The 20,540-nt window shown below is 40.1% G+C and overlaps 1 protein-coding gene across 9 annotated transcripts in view; it reads right to left on the bottom strand.

The window, feature by feature from the left end:
* Positions 1-20,540, bottom strand: part of frmd4a (FERM domain containing 4A) — a 95,849-nt gene that overhangs the window by 12,785 nt on the left and 62,524 nt on the right. For 7 of the 9 annotated variants that reach the window (XM_014012340.1, XM_014012341.1, XM_014012339.1 and 4 more), the window contains 10 exons: positions 17,538-17,603; positions 13,428-13,522; positions 11,879-11,971; positions 9,174-9,258; positions 7,500-7,556; positions 6,616-6,638; positions 4,706-4,789; positions 4,557-4,622; positions 4,405-4,462; positions 4,205-4,291 (listed from right to left, as the gene is read on the bottom strand). In XM_014012340.1, coding sequence (XP_013867794.1) covers positions 4,205-4,291; positions 4,405-4,462; positions 4,557-4,622; positions 4,706-4,789; positions 6,616-6,638; positions 7,500-7,556; positions 9,174-9,258; positions 11,879-11,971; positions 13,428-13,522; positions 17,538-17,603 — 714 coding nt within the window. Of the gene's footprint in view, positions 1-4,204; positions 4,292-4,404; positions 4,463-4,556; positions 4,623-4,705; positions 4,790-6,615; positions 6,639-7,499; positions 7,557-9,173; positions 9,259-11,878; positions 11,972-13,427; positions 13,523-17,537; positions 17,604-18,762; positions 18,821-19,740; positions 20,432-20,540 lie in introns of those variants that run through there. The other 2 variants (XM_014012344.1, XM_014012343.1) reach the window with 2 other exon arrangements.

The raw sequence follows: 20,540 nt of genomic DNA on the forward strand, positions 1-20,540 counted from the left end.
GTGTGTGTGTGTGTGTGTGTGTGTGTGTGTGTGTGTGTAACAACGAGTTGGTGAAGCATGTGTTGTGTGTGGGCTAGTAAAGTGGGAGTGAAGTTTTCTGTGGTTTTTTGGTTTGTAAATCAAATATTTCTGCTCCAAAACATTGACAAAACCTGTGAGGTAGAAAATAGAAGGTGGGCTATTTTAAAACACAAGATGGTCTGCATCTACTACCTGAATTCACATACCTTAGAAATTGTAGCAAATGAAAAAAAAAAGTTTCGACTACAGAAGTATTAAAGAAAAGAGGAGAAAGTGAGAAAGGGAGAAACTTTAACAACTTTCTGAAATCACCGTCGGACAGAAAAAGAGGAGAAAAAAAACAGCGCAAGAGGAAATCAAAGTAAATACTCAAAGTAATGTCAGTATTTGCATGTCTTTGTGCATGTACAAACCCGAGGGACAGAAGTCAGCTGCCTTATCAAAACTTTTGCTGTACCGTAAACTTTCAATGGAGTGTGAATTGTTAATGTAGCATGGTGCTAAATATAGCAGGCAGGGCAATTTCTAAGTAACTGTTTGAGCGTGTGTGGGTGCGTTGGTTACTTATGGTCCAAAGATAAGATTGCAGATTTAAAGCAGCTTTCTGGCAAAAGACCAGAAAAGCTGTCCTAGCAAACAACTGGGCAGAGTCGCTGCAAGTGTTAATGTCGACTTTGAAGCGTCAGGATAAGTTACACATGAAAACATTCTATTAGCTTTCACGTTAAATTGGCATGTTAACACTCAAGTTTAAAAAAGACACAATTGTTCTAATTTTAGACCTTTTTAAACACATATAAGTCTTTTTTGTTGGTTTAAGAAATTGTGATCCTTGTAGATTGCTCAGTTTGAAGATCTGATAAAAACGTGGTAAGATATTTTGTTTTTCTGAGAAACTCCTGGGTGGTTTTGTTATTAGAGGTCTTATATATAAGCGTGGACACACTATAACTCCTCTTCCTTTCTGGCTGTAAAACACTCACACACAATGGCACAAACCCACACAACCAAAGGAAGTGACTGAACAGAGCGCTCATGTGCACAGACCCCCGTCTGCCTCGTAATAATGTCTGCACAACCAAACACACATCTATCACGGATGAAAAGGTCAAATCTGATAAAGTGCAAATGCCTTTCTTTGGTGTAGTTGCCTCCCTGGAGATTACAAGAAGAATAGAAGGTTTAAATAGCATAGGTCAGTACGGCTATGGAGACGCTAGGTATTCTTTTCTGTATCTGAACCTGGGGCCTCAAACACAATTGGTTCATATTCGGGTGTGGTTCTAGTTTACAATAATATGTCCACAATATGTCACAGAGCTTCAAACAAGTTGACAATATGCAGCAAAATGCACGTGAGAGGACAATTGGTCATATTTACAGAAAACCTTCTGGCCCCCCAACGTTGACTGACAATTTACTTTTAATCAGTTGGTAAGGAAGTCAGTAACATTCAAACTCTATAAGCTCCGCCTGAAGGAATCACAAGACACTAATGAGGCATTAGAGCAGTGCGTTGTTCCCTTGTAAACCCCAGCATGTGTGCACTGTAGATGAGTCTGCATGTGGCATGTGGTAAGCAGAGGGGGATTTATTTTAGCATCCGAAAATAAATGTGGTGTGCATTTAAAAACAACGGGAACACCTCTAGTAAAAATGCCCACAGATTCAAAACACAGCTGCCTCCATTCACTATTTAAACCAGTTCTATGGCACAATGTGAAACCAGGTGAAATCCCATTTCACTCCCTCTCTTTTCTTTGAAGCTCCACACCTACATTGCATGCTCATGCTTATCTATGACTTGTCATGTCGACTTCTTGAAGAGGTGTTCCATACCACTGTGGGGTATTTGAAATGCTACTCTTTGTGACTTTGGATTAAGGATGAAGGCAAATGCGCATTGGTTGGGGTATTGCTACAAAATTTGGGCTTAGTCAAATCGTGTTGAATTATCCATAGTGGCCTGAGGTTTCTGATAATCAGTGTTCTGACTCGACCTCTTTGAGTCAGAGTATTTAGAATTTTACCAGGGAGGATCAAGAGGTCACACTCTGAGTCAGTGGTTACTGGTAATGAACTGGGTGGCTGACAGAGCACTCACCAAATCTAGACTTCCTGTTGCTCAAATAGTGATGACACTTCTTACAAAAATCACAAGTTATTCAAACTTCTCTGTCTCTTTGAGGATAAATTCGGTGTTCCCTGGGGTTAACTGAAATTGTGATTCTGATGAGGTTCACACATTTCTTTTTAGTCAAGCTTCTTAAATCTACAATTATCCTTGCACCATAAAGAGGTCCAGTCTTCCTTTTTTTCTCTTCCTAATAGTGTGTGCATGCATGTCAATGCTGAAACATATCAGGCCAGTGGCTCAGACTCACTGTTGCTCTGGAAGTTGAACGTTTGATTATTTTTTTTCTATGGAACTGCTTTTAGCTCTTTCAATCAACCACAGGGTCTCATCTCTGCTGTATGCAGATGATGTGGTTCTGTTGGCGTCTTCTGCCCAATACCTTCAGCGCGCACTGGGGCGGTTCGCAGCCTGTCTGAGACCATGGCTTTCAAACAGAAAAGGGTAGAATGCCCCCTCTGGGTCGGGGGAGAGTCTCTGCCTCAAGTGGAGGAGTTTAGGTATCTGGGTGTCTTGTTCACGAGTGATGGTAGGACAGAGCTGGAGATGGACCAACAGATCGGGGCCTCGTCCTCAGTAATGAGGGCGTTGCTTCGGTCGGTCATGTTAAAGAAGCTGCTGAGTCGAAAGGCAAAGCTCTCGATTTACTGGTCTGTTTATGTTCCAACCCTCACCTATGGTCATGAGGCGTGGATTATGATCAAAAGAACGAGATCCCAGATACAAGCAGTCGAAACGAGCTTCCTTCGTAGGGTGGCAGAGCTCAACCATAGAGATAGGGTGAGGAGCTCGGAGTGGAGCCGCTGCTCCTCCACATCAAAAGGAGTCAGTTAAGGTGGTTAGGGAATCAGATTTAAGATTCCCTTTAAAGGTGTTTTGGGCACGTCCCACTTGTAGGAAGCCCCGGGTAAGACCCAGGACTTGCTGGAGGGATTATGTATCCTCTCTGGCCTGGGAACATTTCGGGCTCCCCCAGGATGAGCTGGATAGTCTTGCTGGGGAGAGGGATGTCTGGGTTTCTCTTCTGGACCTATTGCCTCCATGACCCGACTACAAATAAGCAGAAGAAAATGGAAGGACGGAAGAAGATGGAAGAAGATGGGGGGATGGATGGATGGATTTTAATTTATTGTATGTAACCGACAAAAACAGTTATTATGACTTATCCACTTTTTTTTTCTGGCGGCAATGCATCTGCTAGCTGGATATAACATAAGTGGATTATCACCACAAGATTAGGAGAATTTTAATAGGACAAAGATGGGGATTTAGTGGTGAGAGTAATTTAGGCTGAAATGTGTAAATCAAGATGTATGCACAATCACAAAGTATGTTCGTGGCAAACAGGAAAACCTTTAGCAATCAGGAAGTATTCATCAGGATGGTGAGTCCAGCGTTCTGTCAACTTCCTGTGTGAATGTGCATTTAGTGTAGTGGCTGGGTTTATGAGCAACAGAATCAGTTAGTGTGAGTGACTCTTGATATTCTGTAACGTAGGAATGCTGTTAACACCATTAACACCCAGCAATACAAGGCTGACTGCAAGAGATCAAGCTGCCAAAGAACAGAGAGAGAGTCAGAGGTGACAAGACAGGGAGTCAAGTCATCCAGATATACATGGGGAGGAAAGCTTCCTCACAAAGGCAGAAATAAATTTAGGACAGGATATAACATTCCAGGACTGAAAGTCTCCAGACAGTAGTAATTGTAAAACAATGTTAGTACTCTTCACAAACAAAATATCCTTACAAACTGAATGGAAAAATGGGGACACAAAAACAGATAATATACTGCATGCATCTTTTTGAGGCAACACATTATCTATATTTATATGTATTATTCTTTAAAGGAGATAAGTAAACTGAAATGAACTGAGTAAAAAGAGTTGGCCTAAATAAAGAAACTATTTTTACATTTTATTATTTTACGAAGTATTAAACAGACTCTGATAAGTATCCCCTCTTGCAGTTGTGTAAACAGAAACAGAAACCCGTACTGTGAAGATTTTGGCTTGTCTAGAAGAAAAAATAAAACTGAGAATCATCTCACCTTCCTGGGTTTTACTTTGTCCTGGTAGTCATACTGAAATATGCCTTTATAGCTCAGACCCAGCCACCATGGGATCCCCTGTTTGTCCTATAAAACACAACGCAATAGCTAAAAGCCTGCTTTCAAGTCCAAGGTGAACAAAAAATATGTGTAGTACATGTGTGAGAAAAAAAAGCAAAGGCAGAGTAATAAAACAGTACCTTTACAGCATAGTAATGCACTCCATATGTGGGCAGAGACTCAACAATACTCATGTAACTGTAAGGAGTAGAAACGCACACATTTAAGAGCTTACAAAGAAGAAAAAGCCTATACATGGAATAAAAAGCTGGAGAAACAAAGACACACTTACTTTACAATGGCTTGCCCTCTAGACTGTCCACTGAGCTTCTTGTAATGCTCTATGACTCGTTCTTCACTGTAAAAAACGACAAAAAAAAGAATATTATGAAGATAGGCTACAGGTGAGTCTGCATGAAGGACGACTGAACAGTCTCTCACCAGTAGGCTAGAGATGGGTGCTCCTTTAAAGCCTGGGTGGGCAGAGCAGGCAGCTTTTTCAAATCCGACCTGGTTGCATCATCACTGGAAAGGAAAAAAAAAAAAAACAATCAAACTTGTCAACAAAATTGATCAATCTTTGCTTTAAGGCCTATCTGTTTCTCACATAAAACCTAACATATCAGTAAGGGTTGAAAGGAGAAACATTTTTTCTCAGAATGCTTTAAGAAAAAAAAAGGGGGGGGGGAATGGGAGAAAAAGAATGGCTTTCAGATGAGAAAAAAAATGAATAAGTGCTGATGGCCTAAACACTCTATTTTAAGGACTGGGTGTGGTCTGTCTCTGAACAGCTGCAGAGGGGAAAAAGAGCAACAGAAAAGCAGACACAAACTCAAGGGATAAATAAAGATAAAAGAAGATGAAAATGAACAGGCCTGATAAAGATTAGTACAAAAATGTAGTAAATGAGACAGTGGAGCCATGCAGGGAATTAAAAAGACTTGGCCCTGGAATCAGTTTTCAGACCTTCGGTGGCAGGAGCTCGTACTCTAATCCCTCCTAGCCCCTCTCTAGCCTCCACCAAGGCCCCAGAAGATTGGGAAAGCCCAGGGAACATGACAACCTATGAGTTAAGGCTCTGGAAACAATCCCATCCGCCCTGTTTGTCTGTCTGAAAACAGCTGTGTGTCCACTTAAGTTGATATCTAGCTGTGGGAATATTTATCAGGTATGTACAGTTTTTACTGCAGAATACATGATGACACTGACAAGAAAGTACAATCACTTCGCAAAGATATCTTTACTACTCACTGAACCTTATAATTATTGACTTTATTTTGCTATGATAAAAAGAAGAAAAATACCAGAGGTATATAAAGTACTTGAAAAAAATAAGTAAAAGTAAAAATACCATAACAGACAATGACTTTGGCAAAAATTTATTTCACTGATAAGAAAAGTACTTAAGTCTTAAAACCGCCCAATATCATCGATAAAATGTGTACAAACAACTATTTTTATAAGTTCCAGTCATATTTACATTTGTAGCACACAGGTGTTAAATTTTTAAAGTTACACAGTAAAACTACTATTTTTATGTTTTGAATGAACTGAAATAAAAGTAAAATTTACAATTTAAAAAAATACTTGGTAAAATTACAGATCCTCAAAAAATTACTTTAGTACTGTAGCAAAGTAAATATATAAGTACTGTACACATCTGAAAAAGTCAATTCAGGATCTTTGTTGGAAAACAATCTATTCGTATCTTACAAGAAAATTGATTATTACTAATGTTTAAAGGCTAATGTGTATTTCAATAAAGGCAGCATTGAGACACAATGTCAGTTTAATATGAACAATGACAAAGTACTGCAATCAACAGAAGAAGAGTCTAAGGACTTTTAAAGAAGTAATGTATGAATCTATATGTGTGTATGTATATATTTGTATATGTGTCAGAAAAAGGGGTAAGTAAAATGGGGAGAAACATGAAAGGAATGTCTCCAGAGTGTCACATTCCATCCCTCCGCCGGACGTTGTGTTTATTTACTCATTCCCAGAAGGAAATGAGGTCAGAGGTCACGGCTGCTGTACTCGGTTATGCATAAACAACCAAGGAACGAAAGATAATGTGCATTTAGCCCAACATAAAGTGCTACTTTATGACACGTGTTCATCTTGTGTAACCTAATTAAAATTTAATGCATGGTACATTTAATGATGTTGCATTAAAGTTGAGCTCTTCAACCAACATGCACCACAATGACAGCTGAACTTAAACACACACGAGTTCTCATTTAGGTTTCATGGCCTGATCAATTGTACTTTGTATTTTCTCACTTTCAACAACTAAGCAAATAGATTTTTTTTAAATACACGTTAGAATTAATTACAGTAGCTGTGCTTACCTGTTTAAATCACCTTTAGCCTCCTGTGAAACACAAAGAAAAAATAGGTTTAAAATAAGTTCATTGAAAACGGACTTATTTGGTGCAGTAATCATAAATTTGGGGCTTATGTTCTGTTTAACTGCACCGCTGGAACCAGAGAGGAACACTAAATCTCCATCTAGAGTGAAAGCTTTGAAGGCTTGCAGAGCAGATACCTGATATGGTACATCTGCACCTGCACACAGGGGGCAAACCCACACACACACGCACACCTACACACACTTATATACAAGCCTCTCTATGAGTAACGTGACCTAACATAATCACGGTTAATGGACTGACCTTCTGAGAGAGAGTGACAGGAAATAGAGAGAGAGAGTTGAAGTTGAGAAGGATTTACAAAGTGGTTTTTTTTTGGTGTTCTGTTTTCAAACAGTACATAATCTATGTAGTAAAATTCTTTTAGTTTTGCAATTCTTAAAGTGGTTCATCGTACTAAAACGTCAGTTCACAATCCCAAACAAAAAGCATAAAAAGTAGATACAAAAGTTTAAAATAATATTTCTTTAGAAATAAATAATCGTGGAGTTTTAGAATTCAAATCCTTCAAAGGTGACTGCGGATTAACAAATTGATCACTGAATCTGATAATGTGAGTTTAATCCCAGCCATTGATGAAAGAAGTAGATTACTTAAATTCAAGCATTATGAGTTAGGATCAAAAACTGGTAAAGACGTTTGAGTTTCAGCAGAAATATTTCATGCCTGAACAGCATTCACTGGAGTAACTGTGGTACTTTGATTTATGAATTCATGTGCCGTTCAGGAAAAAAGAAAAAGACATCAACAATAATGTCTCACATACTGTAAACACATAAACAAACAAGGAAGTTTTATCTTACTTGTAGGATGTAGGAGGCTAATTCAAAAACAATTTCGCTGTCTACTTCAATAAGCTCCTGCAAACAGAGAACAGAAGCAAACAGAAGCCATGAAAAACACATTCTTTGGCTGGTAATGAGTAAATAAATTACAAACTTCAATGCTCAAGATAAGCAGTTCTCTTGCCCTTAACTTTTCACTCTTCTCTAATATCTGTAATCAGAGATAAGAGGCAATGTGAGGGGGGTTGGGAGTATGGGGTTAGGAATTAAGGGTCAGCATGAAAGCTCTGGCTGCTGATTAAGTGGTACACTTCAAAAATGTGTTTCTAAAACTGACTATTCTGATCTATTTAAAGACGTGTTTTTAAAAAGGGTTTACTAACAAAACATTTCCAGGCAGAGAGGTGCATGCAAGGACAATTTGTTTGTGTGGTTGGTTTGCATAGTTATGAACAGTTAGCACAGATGCTCTCTATGCATAAAATACTGGACAAAAGAATAAGGTTTGGCAGGCTGTGCGTAGTGGCTGAGGTATGCTTGGAATGCTCCTTTACAATCCACCTCTTAATAGGCCGGAAGATTAGACAGTCAGGATGAAACACTAGAAGGAGAAAACCCACCCTGAGAATACCACCCAGCATGGCTACAAATCACCACATATTTGTTTTATTTGTATTTTTATCACACAGCAAAATGACTCTAATTTAGCTCTGAGTACAATCAAAACTACACAACTTTTCCTATTTCTTCTTTGGCTCTCTATTTCTCTCCTATCCCCCTGTTGGGACATCATGGTTATCTGCTGCTGAACGTTGAAGCATTAAGAAGAGGTTAATGTGAGGTTAGTTCTTGTGTCATTTTAATAAACCTATTGGTGAGCGTGATTCAAACGCTTCCTATTTAGTAACTCTGCATCACCACAGAGGCTATGTTGTAAGAAACAATCAACAAGACAGATGACTGTAGGGTCTATGTCAAAAATAACTTGCGTTTCTACTAATTAATTACAAAATAATCCTAATGTACAATTAAGTTTTTTGCAGTACAGATAATAAAGGTTTTTATAACCCTGTAACAGCTCTTGTTCTTCAGGTTACATACGCCCTCCACTGGATATGATGCTTGCACTGCTGTTATCAAGTTTTGCAGACAAGACTAAATCCATCTGAGTGACAGGTGCAGCAATCGATTTCACTGAGCGGTCAATGTTCCAACGCACAAAAGCTGTTAAAAATGATTCCATGTAACTTTCTGCCTTTGATCTTTTCTCCGTGGGTAACTTTCTGTCAGCGTTTATCTTAAAAGTATGTTTTTGCCTGCTGTTCACAAAGCCTACATAAATGTGCCTCAGCGTGGCCAGATGGCAGTAAATGTGTCGAATTATTTGCTAACTGCTGGAATGTGGAGCAGTGCATAGCGTGATGGGGAACAGCTGATGCAAACAGCTCACGTTTTCTGCTTCACCAAATCAGCGAGCAGGACAGAGGTCCAAGTTTTCCTCTTGTGGCATCTCTTCATGTAGACCGAAAATTGGGTTAATAAAATGGCAAGCCTCTAGAACTCCACTTCAAAACACCCTCTGACCATCTCCAACTTATTTTTGTCAAGTGATTTTAAATCTTGTCGTTTTAAATGGAAAGCATCTGTTCAACCCATATGAGAAGCAGAATGAGAACAATATCAGGAGTTTACCTTGTATATGATGGACTTGGCATTAAGAAAGAATAGTTCAATTGTAGCGTTGTCCTTTAGGTAGGATATACTTTCGATGTAAAACCTGAAAACACAGAAGAAGTACTTAAATACATGAGCAATTAAAAAAATAAAGAAAATAATTAATCCTCAGTCTAATGAAAGTGATTTTTAAAATATTCTTGTTACAAGAAACAGATAGCAAAATACAGTACAAATTTAAGTGCAAGATTTGGTAATACTGTATACAGATGTGGAAAAAGTAAAAAATAATGAAACCGACCACAAGGAGGCAGCGCATACTAAAAGCTGATCTTGTTCAGCAGCTTTTCACTTCTCCTTAGCACACAATAACTCTCTCACCATGTTGGCTGGCAGCAATCCATTATTAGCGTGAGCACATTCCACAATCTGAATACACAAAAACCTGCACATGCACACACACATAACACTTTGAATGTGCCCATGGTGCACTTCACACGATTGTCTAGTTCCTCTGTGCATCATCAGCAGTGATTGCACACCCGCATCCAGTCCAATCACACACAGAAACATACTGGAGAAAAAAAGCACAGTAACCCACTTCTGGCGCATCGGTGAGCAGAGAACTAACATAACGTTGACTAAATTTAGCCACTGAATGAATACATGCGGGGCCTGAAGGGAGCGGGGACAGTGCACTGGGAGGATGCACATCGTTAGCTCCTCGAGGGGAAACACATATCAAAAAAATTCTGTAGGGTACAGATGCTCTCACAGGCCCTTTTATACGTGATGCCACATCCAGTTTCTCATCTGCATTAACCTAACTCTGCAATCACATATATAATCCGACCTACAAAATGATGTTAGAATGCATGCACGTGAATGAGTAAGTTGACTTGTATGAGTGTGAATCAGTATTGAGTGACATGGGTTGTAGGGTGATCGATAACAGAGGGTTTAAACAGTGTTAATCATTGAGCTGCACGAAAGACTGAAAGGAGCCTCATCAAAATTCAGTGTGAACATTTAATTAAAGCCATGGCGTAAATGAGACATACACACAGTGCCAGCACAGCAGCAAGCGTGCACAAGGACACCTACTGAATCAGCAGGAGGTGGGCATGTGCCTAACATTTATCGGGAACACACAGATCACACAAATACCACATGAGCGTGCAGAAATGTGATGCGAATGCACCCGCGCAGACACAAACACGCATCCACACATAAACGCATAGCAGCCCTGATAATTGTGCTTCTAAATCCGCTGTACATGAGACTGATAACAGATTCAGACCTGACATTTAGGCCAATTGTTTTCCAGTTATGGTCCAGGTTGTGCATATGTCGTAAGTGCATATAAAATGTGATGGGATATGTACTCTGAAGGGTTGTGCTCAGCGTGACATTTGAAGAGATTGAGGTTAGCGAATGGGTTGAATTGTGTGGTAGGAAAAACGGGGGATGGGTGGGGGCATACAACCTTAAAATGATGTCAAAGTTCATGGTCTTACCTTCACAACCTCAAACATCTATTAGTCTATGTAAATACACAAAGAGAGACCCTCATCCTTCACTCTGGCTCGATGATTGCCAACACAAACACACAAGGCTGCCTGAAACACATCTGAGGTTGGCTCATGATACAAACAAGGACTTTAGTCAGAAGTTATCAATAAAATCTGCATGTTTCAATTGCATCACAGCTGCATTATGCAATGATGCCATTGTTCAAAAAACAGAGAAAGCAGCATGACCATGTGTAGAAAATGGGACTTTGGTAAACAGCCGCTTCATTGTGTTGTGACTCGAGCTGTGCTGTAAATGCCACTCCTGAAATATCTAAACAGTAACGTTTAATGGACTTCATGTACGTCAAGCTACTATGTATATTTCTAACAAAGACTCAGCTCGTCTAGTGGCTTCGACATCATTGAGATAAATTGCATACAAGGTCATGAAACACTGGACACAAACAAAGGCTAGAGTTTCCCTTTTAGTTAGTTTTTTTTTTTTTTGAAGAATGCATTCATGTGTGATTGTGTTTGTTTTCTTTTATAATTGGTAAAGAACCTAAATTATCGTTTTTAAAAAAGGTCATTGGCTTAACTACATATGCAGTTAAAGAAAAGAAAACATGCCCACTTTGTAATGTTGTCACACATAATAGAACATACTGTTTTGTGTATAAGCAGTTCAAAGGCTTAAAGAGTGAGGAATTTAAGTATTATTTTTCACATGCTCACTGCAACAAGAGTACACTGAAAGGACATTTGTGTTGTGAGTCATCTACCAGGATATATTTCTGCACTGTTTACTGTTACATGTGAAGAAGTGAACCTTCTATAAATGCAAATTCTTATTACTGACATTCACAAAACGGCACTTATCCACAAAAAAAATAAAGGTTTTACGCTCTGTTTTCTTTAAAAGCTGCCTGCCATCCATGAGGCCATTTGCATAGGATTAGCATGCAGCGCATACTGATGAGGTTTAAGAAGCTCATGATTGGCTGAGAGACCCTGTGGCGGGAGTTAAGCGTCGAGGTCAAAGCTATTTCATAACTAATCTTATTAATCCATTCCTATTACAGCATGAATGTAATGAACGTGTGTATACACATACAGACACACCCAAGCTCACTTTCATTTTCACAACTAAGCATCATTTGGAAAATGACTTATGTAAAAGGAACTGGGATGTTTTTGGAGAAAACTTACCTGACACAGAAGTAAAGAACAATGGGACCAGACTTCTTGGGGAACTCATGCTCCAATACCCTGCGGTCCAGTTGCAGCCAACTAAAGTGGCCCCTGATAAGATAAACAACCAGTCAGAGTTATATATAGAGATGTCTCAATCTCTAGCAGTAAAATAAATATAATATGACACCATAGGCTATAAAGCACCTAGAATAAACCATCATATGGTGAAAATGTGTACTGTAGTCCAATAATTTAGTATTCATGATCGTTTTTGAAAAAAGGTTTTGCAGTGTGCTGAGAGACAAACTATAAAAATACTGTAAGTAATCTGTAGACTGCTATCAGCAACAAATCTAAAATTTAGTGTATGTGAATAGAATAAGACATCAGAGCATCATATGGTGACTTTACATTAACATCATTTTTGATAAATCTTTGCGATATTTTCAACTTAAAAGTATGATACTTTATAAAGACAAGGCTGCTGAAGAACACATATTTAATACAGGACTAGCCTGATTGCTGTCTTAAGCTATTCCAAGTAGAAAAAAAATTAGGGAAGTTTAAATATTAAAAAAGCTATAGGAATGAGACTGTATCTTCCTCTTCTTACGTTATGATATGATTGCAGGAAGTGACGAAACATTTTCTGACGAACATCTTTTAATTGTTGTGAGAAGAAACATTAGTCAACTTTCCATTTTTCTGTGTTGAAAACCTCAGTGTAAGTTTGGATGTATAATAAAATCATAAACGAGTTTTAAAAAAGCTGCCAAAACAACACATATTATATCTGGTTTATTTTGCCTGTGAAAAAAGAAAAATGAACCTAAGAATCTAAAATAGATTTAAAAAGTTGTGATGGTATGAGGTCCCCTCCCACCTCTTTTTTGCTCTCATTCCTCTGTTTCCAACCGAGAGGAAAAACTGCAGTGACAGCTTGTCACCCTGGTAACCCTACACAGTCTCCTGAGCTACATCTCTCAAACTGTCCTCCTTCCCTCTCTAGTTGCTGAGTTCCCCCCTCCCAACCACCACAGTCTTTTTGGCCACTGAGTAGTCAGAGCTGAGACGTCTGCTCTCTCCAGGCTCGTGCTACAAATCTGTACATCATGGGATTCTTCCTGAGGGAAGCAGATTCTGCTTTGTTGAACTGACGTTGGCACCAGTGTGTGTCACAGACGTGGTAATGCCAAAGAGCAGAGGCCAGTCCTGCTTGATATCAAAGGGTGCATTTCATACAAAAAAAATACAAAGGCACAAAGGCCAATGTTTGCATGTATGCAAATCACTGGCATGTCTGTATGGCTATTGTGCTATGGCGCTCATGTCTTTCCAGGTCACAAAGCGCAACTAATTTGAATGTCATGTTTGCATTTTAAGCACAGCACATGATCTTTGCTATCACAGAACAAACCAGACTGCACGACTGCTAAATCAAAACAAAACTTTTTAAAAATATTCTACCTTCATTTGTTACATTGTTAAATACTTTAAATATAAAGGCATAACTCACTTTTACTGCCCTTGTTTCGTACTTAAAATATGTCTTATGTGTACTTACGTTTCATCTGTGTATGCAATACCAAAGTACTCCTTCTCCTTGAGGTTGAAGTGTGAGGCCACAAGGTCCAGCAAGTCCTTAGCCATCAGTTTGGGCTGTGAGAGAGGCAGAAAACGTATTTTAGGTTAGGTTATGACTGTATTATTGATCAAATAAATAGCTTGTGTTAGGCATAGAAGTGTAGTGATTTATTACTTAGTTGATTAATTGGAACAAGTTCATGTGATAAAGCTTAATGCAAATGTATTATATATCAGCTATTGATTTATAGCAATGACTAAGCAGTTTTTAAAAACACCATGGAAAAGAGCAAAAGAGCCAGGTGGGGGGAGGGAGGGGGAGGGAGAGAGAGAGAGAGAGAGAGAGAGAGAGGGAGAGAGAGAAGAAAAAAAAGATGGATGGAGTTTGTGGATGTTGCTGACAGTGCACGTACCCAGCCCTTCCCTTCTCCTCCCTCCACTCTTTTCTGACCCACACCTCCACTGCAGAGTCATGGCTTCAAGCTGAATCACTGGAGTGCAGACACAAGCTAACCAAGCCAGTGGAATACTGTCTCGCCTGTACGTGTTGAGAGCGTTTATTCATCCCAACATCAAGAGCCGACAGATCATCTTATAAAGCGAAGCACGGGCCAAGGACTACTGCCATATGCTGTTTTGTCACATCCTGACTTACAGTACTCCCGACCCTGAGGTTAACCATGGGTGTGCCTTATTGCCTACTTTTATACACACACAAACACACATCTGCATGCACATATGCACACACAAACCCACGTACAATACTCCCTGCACACAGATGGAACACAGGTTGTGCTATATGGGAAAGGTCACACTACAGAAAAAATACAGAACCACAGCGCACACGCTTAATTTCCTTCAATTGTCCTACTATTTATCCTCTGTACAGCTAATTCAACAGTCAGAAGCTACTGAAAGCTATGAGAGAAGAAGGTGATGTCATATAGACCAAATACAACCCCCCCACCACAGCACACACACTTACACACACACTGACCTAGATCTCATATAAGCATAACGCCTACAGTTATCTCGCTACACATAAAGGCTCTTGAGAGATAAGAATTACAGATGAGAGCTTGAGGTGAAGTTTAAATAAAGGCTGATTTTGTCCTTTAATTGCATCTCAACAAATAAAGCTAACCAGAAAATGACTGAGGGTGGATGACAGCTTTCTTAGTTTACCTTTGATGCAATTAAGTCAAATTGCCTGGAAATGCTTGAAAACACAAATCCCATACTGTGACAAAGGTGAAATACTGAAATTACCATCAAAGCTAAACTTTTAAATACATATGCATTCTCTTCTTATTCGTAATGGTTATAATAAGAAGTGCTGACTCTGGTGTTTAAGTCCTGATAAGTGTGACTCATCAGAAATTGGTACTCCCGTTCGCAGCTTGATTGGCACTATTACTTCTCCAAATGGAAGAGAAGGAACTTAGAAGATCAACATCAGATCCTTTGAAGTGATCAGACCATTTCAAGATGTTTCGGAAGAGGCTATCTTTATAGTATTAGCAGTAATGTGTGTTTTGGTTCGGTACGAAACGCTGACAGCGGTGGTCTCTCATTATCGCGCAACAGTCAACTGCCTTGACAACACTAACAATGAAACATCAATGGCACCACAACTAACAAGTGATAAGTGAGGTGGGACAGAGTCACATGGGTAAACACATGAATAAACAACTGGAAAGATGATATGGAGATGAAATAAACCCCAGCCCTACTGTTAAACCTCAAGAGTAAATGACTTCAGATAAAAAGAAATGCAGAGAATTTTTCTGTTTCCTGGCTCAACGCTTAGAAATTACAGACAGATTGTGGAATAACAGCGGATTCTGTTTCCTCTACAACTGGAGATATCAACTTTTCCATTGAAAACCTGTTCAAGCAGCACATACCTGATGCATACGATTCTAACAGTGCAAACAGTGAATGACAGGCAATAAAACAAGTGATAAGCAACACAATAGTGTAGACAAACAAAAAATGCAAACACACATTCAAATACACACTGAGGAGCCAACTATCAGACAGTGCAGCTAGCTTAGGCTGCAATACTTCTAACAGACACTTAGCCTGTGCCTCCTCAGCAACACAGGTAATTAACAGTACAAGAATTACAGGGCAGTGCATGTGAGGAAGGGACACACAAAAGCCTAGACACAGACAAGTGGCAACCACACAACATGGTGTCTGCAAACAGCTAGACAGACCCGTAATACCTTCAGAGTCGCTCAAATTTATAACTAACACTTATCAGTGGCAGTCCAGTCCAAGGCAGCATAAGGACAGGAATTCCATTAATATGTTTGCCATTTATTTGTGCTCAAAAGGTTTACTATGAAATATACATTCTGGTCAGTTTGTAATCTGTGTTTATAGTACATATTTCTCTGCCAATGGTGCGTTACTTCCTAAAGAAACCATGGAGGACGGCCCATCAAAGGTAGAAGGAGCGGTGAGGTGAATGGCACTTCTGGGACTCAGCAGTCAAGTCATAGATATATGATGCAATTTCCATAAGAGTAACTGTTTGTTGTGGTTGGCGTGGTTACAACAGGCCAGACTTAACCATGAAGCTCCAAGGTGGTCAGTGAGGATTAATGAAACAGTATGTACTTGTTTGAATTAAATTCTAAAGATTTTTTTTCAAGAAATTGTTTTTTTTTTTTTTTTTTTTTTTTTTGCAACTGGGTGGTGTACATGTCTGTTTCTTAATTTAGTAAAAACTTTGAAATAACATTGTAATTCTCTATGGTCCTACTAACAGCAAACTAACCTACCGAACATCCGCCCTACAGAGAAATGCAAGCAGAAAGGAAAAGAGGAAAAAGATAGCAATACCTTGATTTATGTGATGATTGCTTAGTAATAATAACATCCACATTACTGACATTTTTCTTAGTTGTTTTTTTCCCCGTCTTGCTAATTCTACTGCCAAACAAAACAAAAACATATAATTGCATCTGTAAGCAATGCATGTTCGCTTATTTTCCGAATGTGTCCATTCAAACATGCTTAGAGAATAAAAACCAAGCAGAGACGGCTGATAAATGATACAAACAGAGGGCACAGATGTATTTGAGACACAGGACGAGCAGAGGAAAAGCAGGTAAATGCAAGGAAGCGGGTGCATGAGAAAAGATATGGAAAGTGATGAGTTGTAAATCAGCAGAGAAAAAGAAAGTAAGTGAGAGAGGAGTAGAACAAACTACCAATTTGAAAAAGACGATCAGCTCTGGCAGAATAATCAAATCAGAAAGTCAGCAGACCTATCCTTGCCTCTCCTTTTTCATTTTCTCTTCTCTGTTCCAGTTCCCTCAGTGCCATCTCTCCATCCCTGGGAAAACATCTTTCCTTTTCCCCCCACTTCCACTCAACTTCTTACATTTTGCGCTTCAGTTTCTCTGTTCTCTCCTTACTCTGAGTTTCCTGTTTCAGGGCAATTATTTTCTTTTGTCTTTCTCTCGTTCCACAGGAGTCAGGTAATGGTTAAGCCAAAGCGAGCTAAGGGAGGTCAGAAAGAGTGAAGGAACCATGTAATGACTATGTTTCAGTCTCTCTAGCCAGAATGTGTGTGAGTCAAAGCGATGTGATTACCAGTCAATTAAAAACATTTATGACCAGGTTTTACCCTGAGTGTAGAACAAAAAGAAGAACAGATGAGAACTGCAGGAGGATAAAGCTTAAGGGCTTCAAATAGCAAAAATAGAAGTGACATGTTTGTTCACTGCCTTTGTTTCTTACTGTAGAAATACTTGCTCAGAAGATTAAGAGCTTAAAGTATTGTCCGTTTAGGAGTTGTTAAGAATACTATTAGATACATAGCTTTGACAGGTATGACAAATCTGCAGCGAAGTTGCAGTGTAGTCCGTGTTTTTTTTTTTCCAGTGAAAGATCAGGTGAGCTTCAAGAAAGTGCAGTGACACCAACTGCAGTCCAGATTTCCCTTCGTCAGCAATGATCAAGTCCCTTAAGGCAGCAAACGTTGCTTCTCGCTAGCATCACAAAAGCTAGCATCTGTAAAATTCTAGAGGACAGAAAGAGAGCAAACTAAGGGGCAGGAGGAACAGACACTTACCTGTACGAGAAGCTCCAGTTTCCTGTCGTCCAATAGGTGGACCTGACATCGCCTCCCCTCGGTCATCTGGGAAACAGGGGAAAAAAGGATGTCAGTTAGTCAGTGGTAGGTTATCAGGGCTGCTTTAAACCCTTTTTCAAAAACATCTTACACTATGAACCGCCCCTACATAAAACGTACAACCTGCTGTGTACTGAGCTTGGACTTTGTGTGGTATTTCATTTAAATTTAACAAGGTTATCTGAACTACAGACAATGGGCCAACTGAGACAGTGCCCTGCTCGTTGTTCCTCTCTGACATTTCTAACATTCCTCCTTGAGCAGGAAATCTATTGCCCATTGGTCTTAAAACCAATGAGGGGAAAGTGTCTACTAATAATGCCTACTGGAGGGCTTTTTTTATGTCGCTGACATTGGGTTTGCTGAAGTGAGTTTCAGAAAGTTAAAAAAAAATAAAATAAAACATCTGTGTGCCAAGTTCAGGTGCAAACAGTGACGCAGGTGCAGGGATGAGAAAGTCAGCTGTGGGAAACAGCAAGTTAGAGCAAACATTTCACATGAGAGACAAACCAACTCTGCAAACCTGCTAGAAAGGTCCCCACTTTGTAATGAAAAAAAAAAAAAAAAACAGGACAAAGACACAAAGTTGATTTAGGCATCGGAATACAAAGAGCAAGCTCTGCCAGAGAGCTGAGCATCATAAAATATGTTTCGAGTCAGTATCCTGCTGTTTTCAGCACATGTGGCGTTGCTCCACAATTTAACAGGAAGCGGGGACCCTGAGGACCACAAACACCCCCTTGCTCCTCCCACACTTTCCTCACATCTGGGAAATGAGAAGTTGAAGGGTGGAGAACATAAAAAAATAAGAATAAGAAAGGTCATCATTGCAAAGAAGGTCATAACGGTGCTTTACAGAATAAAAAAAACATCCACAACATGAACACAAGAACCGGTTTGTGATTCTTCATTGTCAGGCACCTGAGGCTATTGCAATTTAGTAAGGGTGTGTCACACAGCTACTGTAAGAAAACCACCTTCCCACTTTCCCACCAGTCACGTCAGCTTGTGTAATGGTGGCGGGCTGAAAGTGAGATTTCACAGAGATATGAAGAGATCAGAAAAAGAAGTGGGGGGAGAAAATGACACGGGTATGCTTCAACACTCATCCAAGTGTGAACTCCCCAAATGACCCCGTGGATGTGTGTGTGTGCAGCCACTATACCTCTGCAGGGGCCTGGTTTACTCATCTCCCATGGTTTAATGGTTTCAGCTGGGTGCACCTGTGCACACAGTGAAGGTTTAACTTTGTTTTTGTTTGTCTGTTTGACTTTGCCCTCCTCCACTTCCAAACCTAACATACTGTTCAGTGGAGCAACAGCACGTCCGTGTTTTGTTCTAGTTACTTCGGCACGACTCTAAGATGCCGATAATACTTTAAGTTGCTGAAAAACAAATGCTTACATCAGGAAAACGTGGCAAAACCCAGTGTAATGAAGGCCAAACATCTTGTCTGCATTGCAGACACACACACACACACTGGCAATCAGCTTCGAGCACCTGGGAATACTGCAAACCTTAATGTCTAGGTAACAAATCACTGCCCTGAGGCTTAAATTAGAGACTCCAATCTGCCAGAAACAGATGCTTATTAGTTTCAGAAATTAAATTCCCTTTGTGGTGCTGTGCACATGATTCAGAGTTTTACGTCCATCCCTGAATCATGTGTAACAACATCTCTGTGAATACCCTGCTTTCATAAAGCTATAAAATTAGAAATAGTTTAACTTTATTTAATGAGGCAAAAGTTCTTGTTTTCATTGTGAACATGCACACTGAAGACAGTATCTTGACAATAAAAACATTAAAGTGAGCTACGCTGCATGTAGTTTCTGTGTGATTGTTTTAGCTTCAAAGCAGCATGTGGTAGAAGTTACATCACTTTGTCCTGGTTTGTGAATCATGTGATCCACCAGCATTTCTCTCTCATCGCTTGTCACGTTTGAACTGGCTAATACAACACATCCTCCGGGCCTGATTCAGTGAGGAGAAACGCAGAGATTAAACGACCACAATGGAGATGAAACGCCACCCGAAGCGCCTCCATTGGACAGGTTTCTGATAGTTCTCTGCAGATGACGGTGAAGATAAAAGCGACACGAGCAGACAGACAGTCAAAAGGTGCGACGGAAGGAGTTATTACCTTGCAAACAAACGCCGCCTCTCTGAAGCTCCCAGAGACTTGAGAAGAAGACACCAAAATGGAAAAGTGGAGAGAAAAATAAATAAATAACCTGGACTATTAATCCCAGAAAGACACGAGTCGTGTTCCTGCTACAAAATCATCAAAGAACGCTCGCTTTCCTGGCCGGCCTGAACGAGGAGGCACGTCAGCATCCATGTTCGTGACCGTTAGCCGTCGCTGCTGTCAACACAGGCAGAGCTGTCTCATGCCTTCGCCATTTCAAACCGAGGGGGAAGAAAAAAATCTAATTTACTGAAACCGTGTTCCTCCCTCCTTCTCTCTCATCCCTTCTTCGGAGAGCAGAGCCTCAGCTCTCCCCGCACAGCCACCCCCCCCTCCTTTCACTACCGGCGCCTCGCGCACGGACGAAAGACCGTACGGGAGACCGTACCAATGGTCAGCTAGCAGGAGGGGGGGCAACCGGAAGAAGCAGCTAATAAAACAAGACGGGCTAGGTGCTGCTTCTCCTTGCCTGTCACCGGAGCTGCTTCAAAAATAAAATAAAAAATAAAATAAAACAAAAACACGGGAATAATGGAGGCAAGATGTGGGGGCGGGGAGAGGAGGTGGTGAGGGGTTTTCTGCAGCGGCTCACAGCCATGAGAAACTGCAGACCTGTCTTTGTGTGTGTGTGTGTGTGTGTGTGTGTGTGACATGTGAGTCTGCAGGGCATGCAAACAGTCTGCCGTTAAACCCAGTGATAAATAGCAATTAGCTGAGCCTGAGATGCCTAGTTCATAAAATGCACTGCTTTACAG

This window comes from Austrofundulus limnaeus, unplaced genomic scaffold (genome assembly GCF_001266775.1).
Source record: "Austrofundulus limnaeus strain Quisiro unplaced genomic scaffold, Austrofundulus_limnaeus-1.0 Scaffold90, whole genome shotgun sequence".
Classification (NCBI taxonomy): Eukaryota; Metazoa; Chordata; class Actinopteri; order Cyprinodontiformes; family Rivulidae; genus Austrofundulus; species Austrofundulus limnaeus.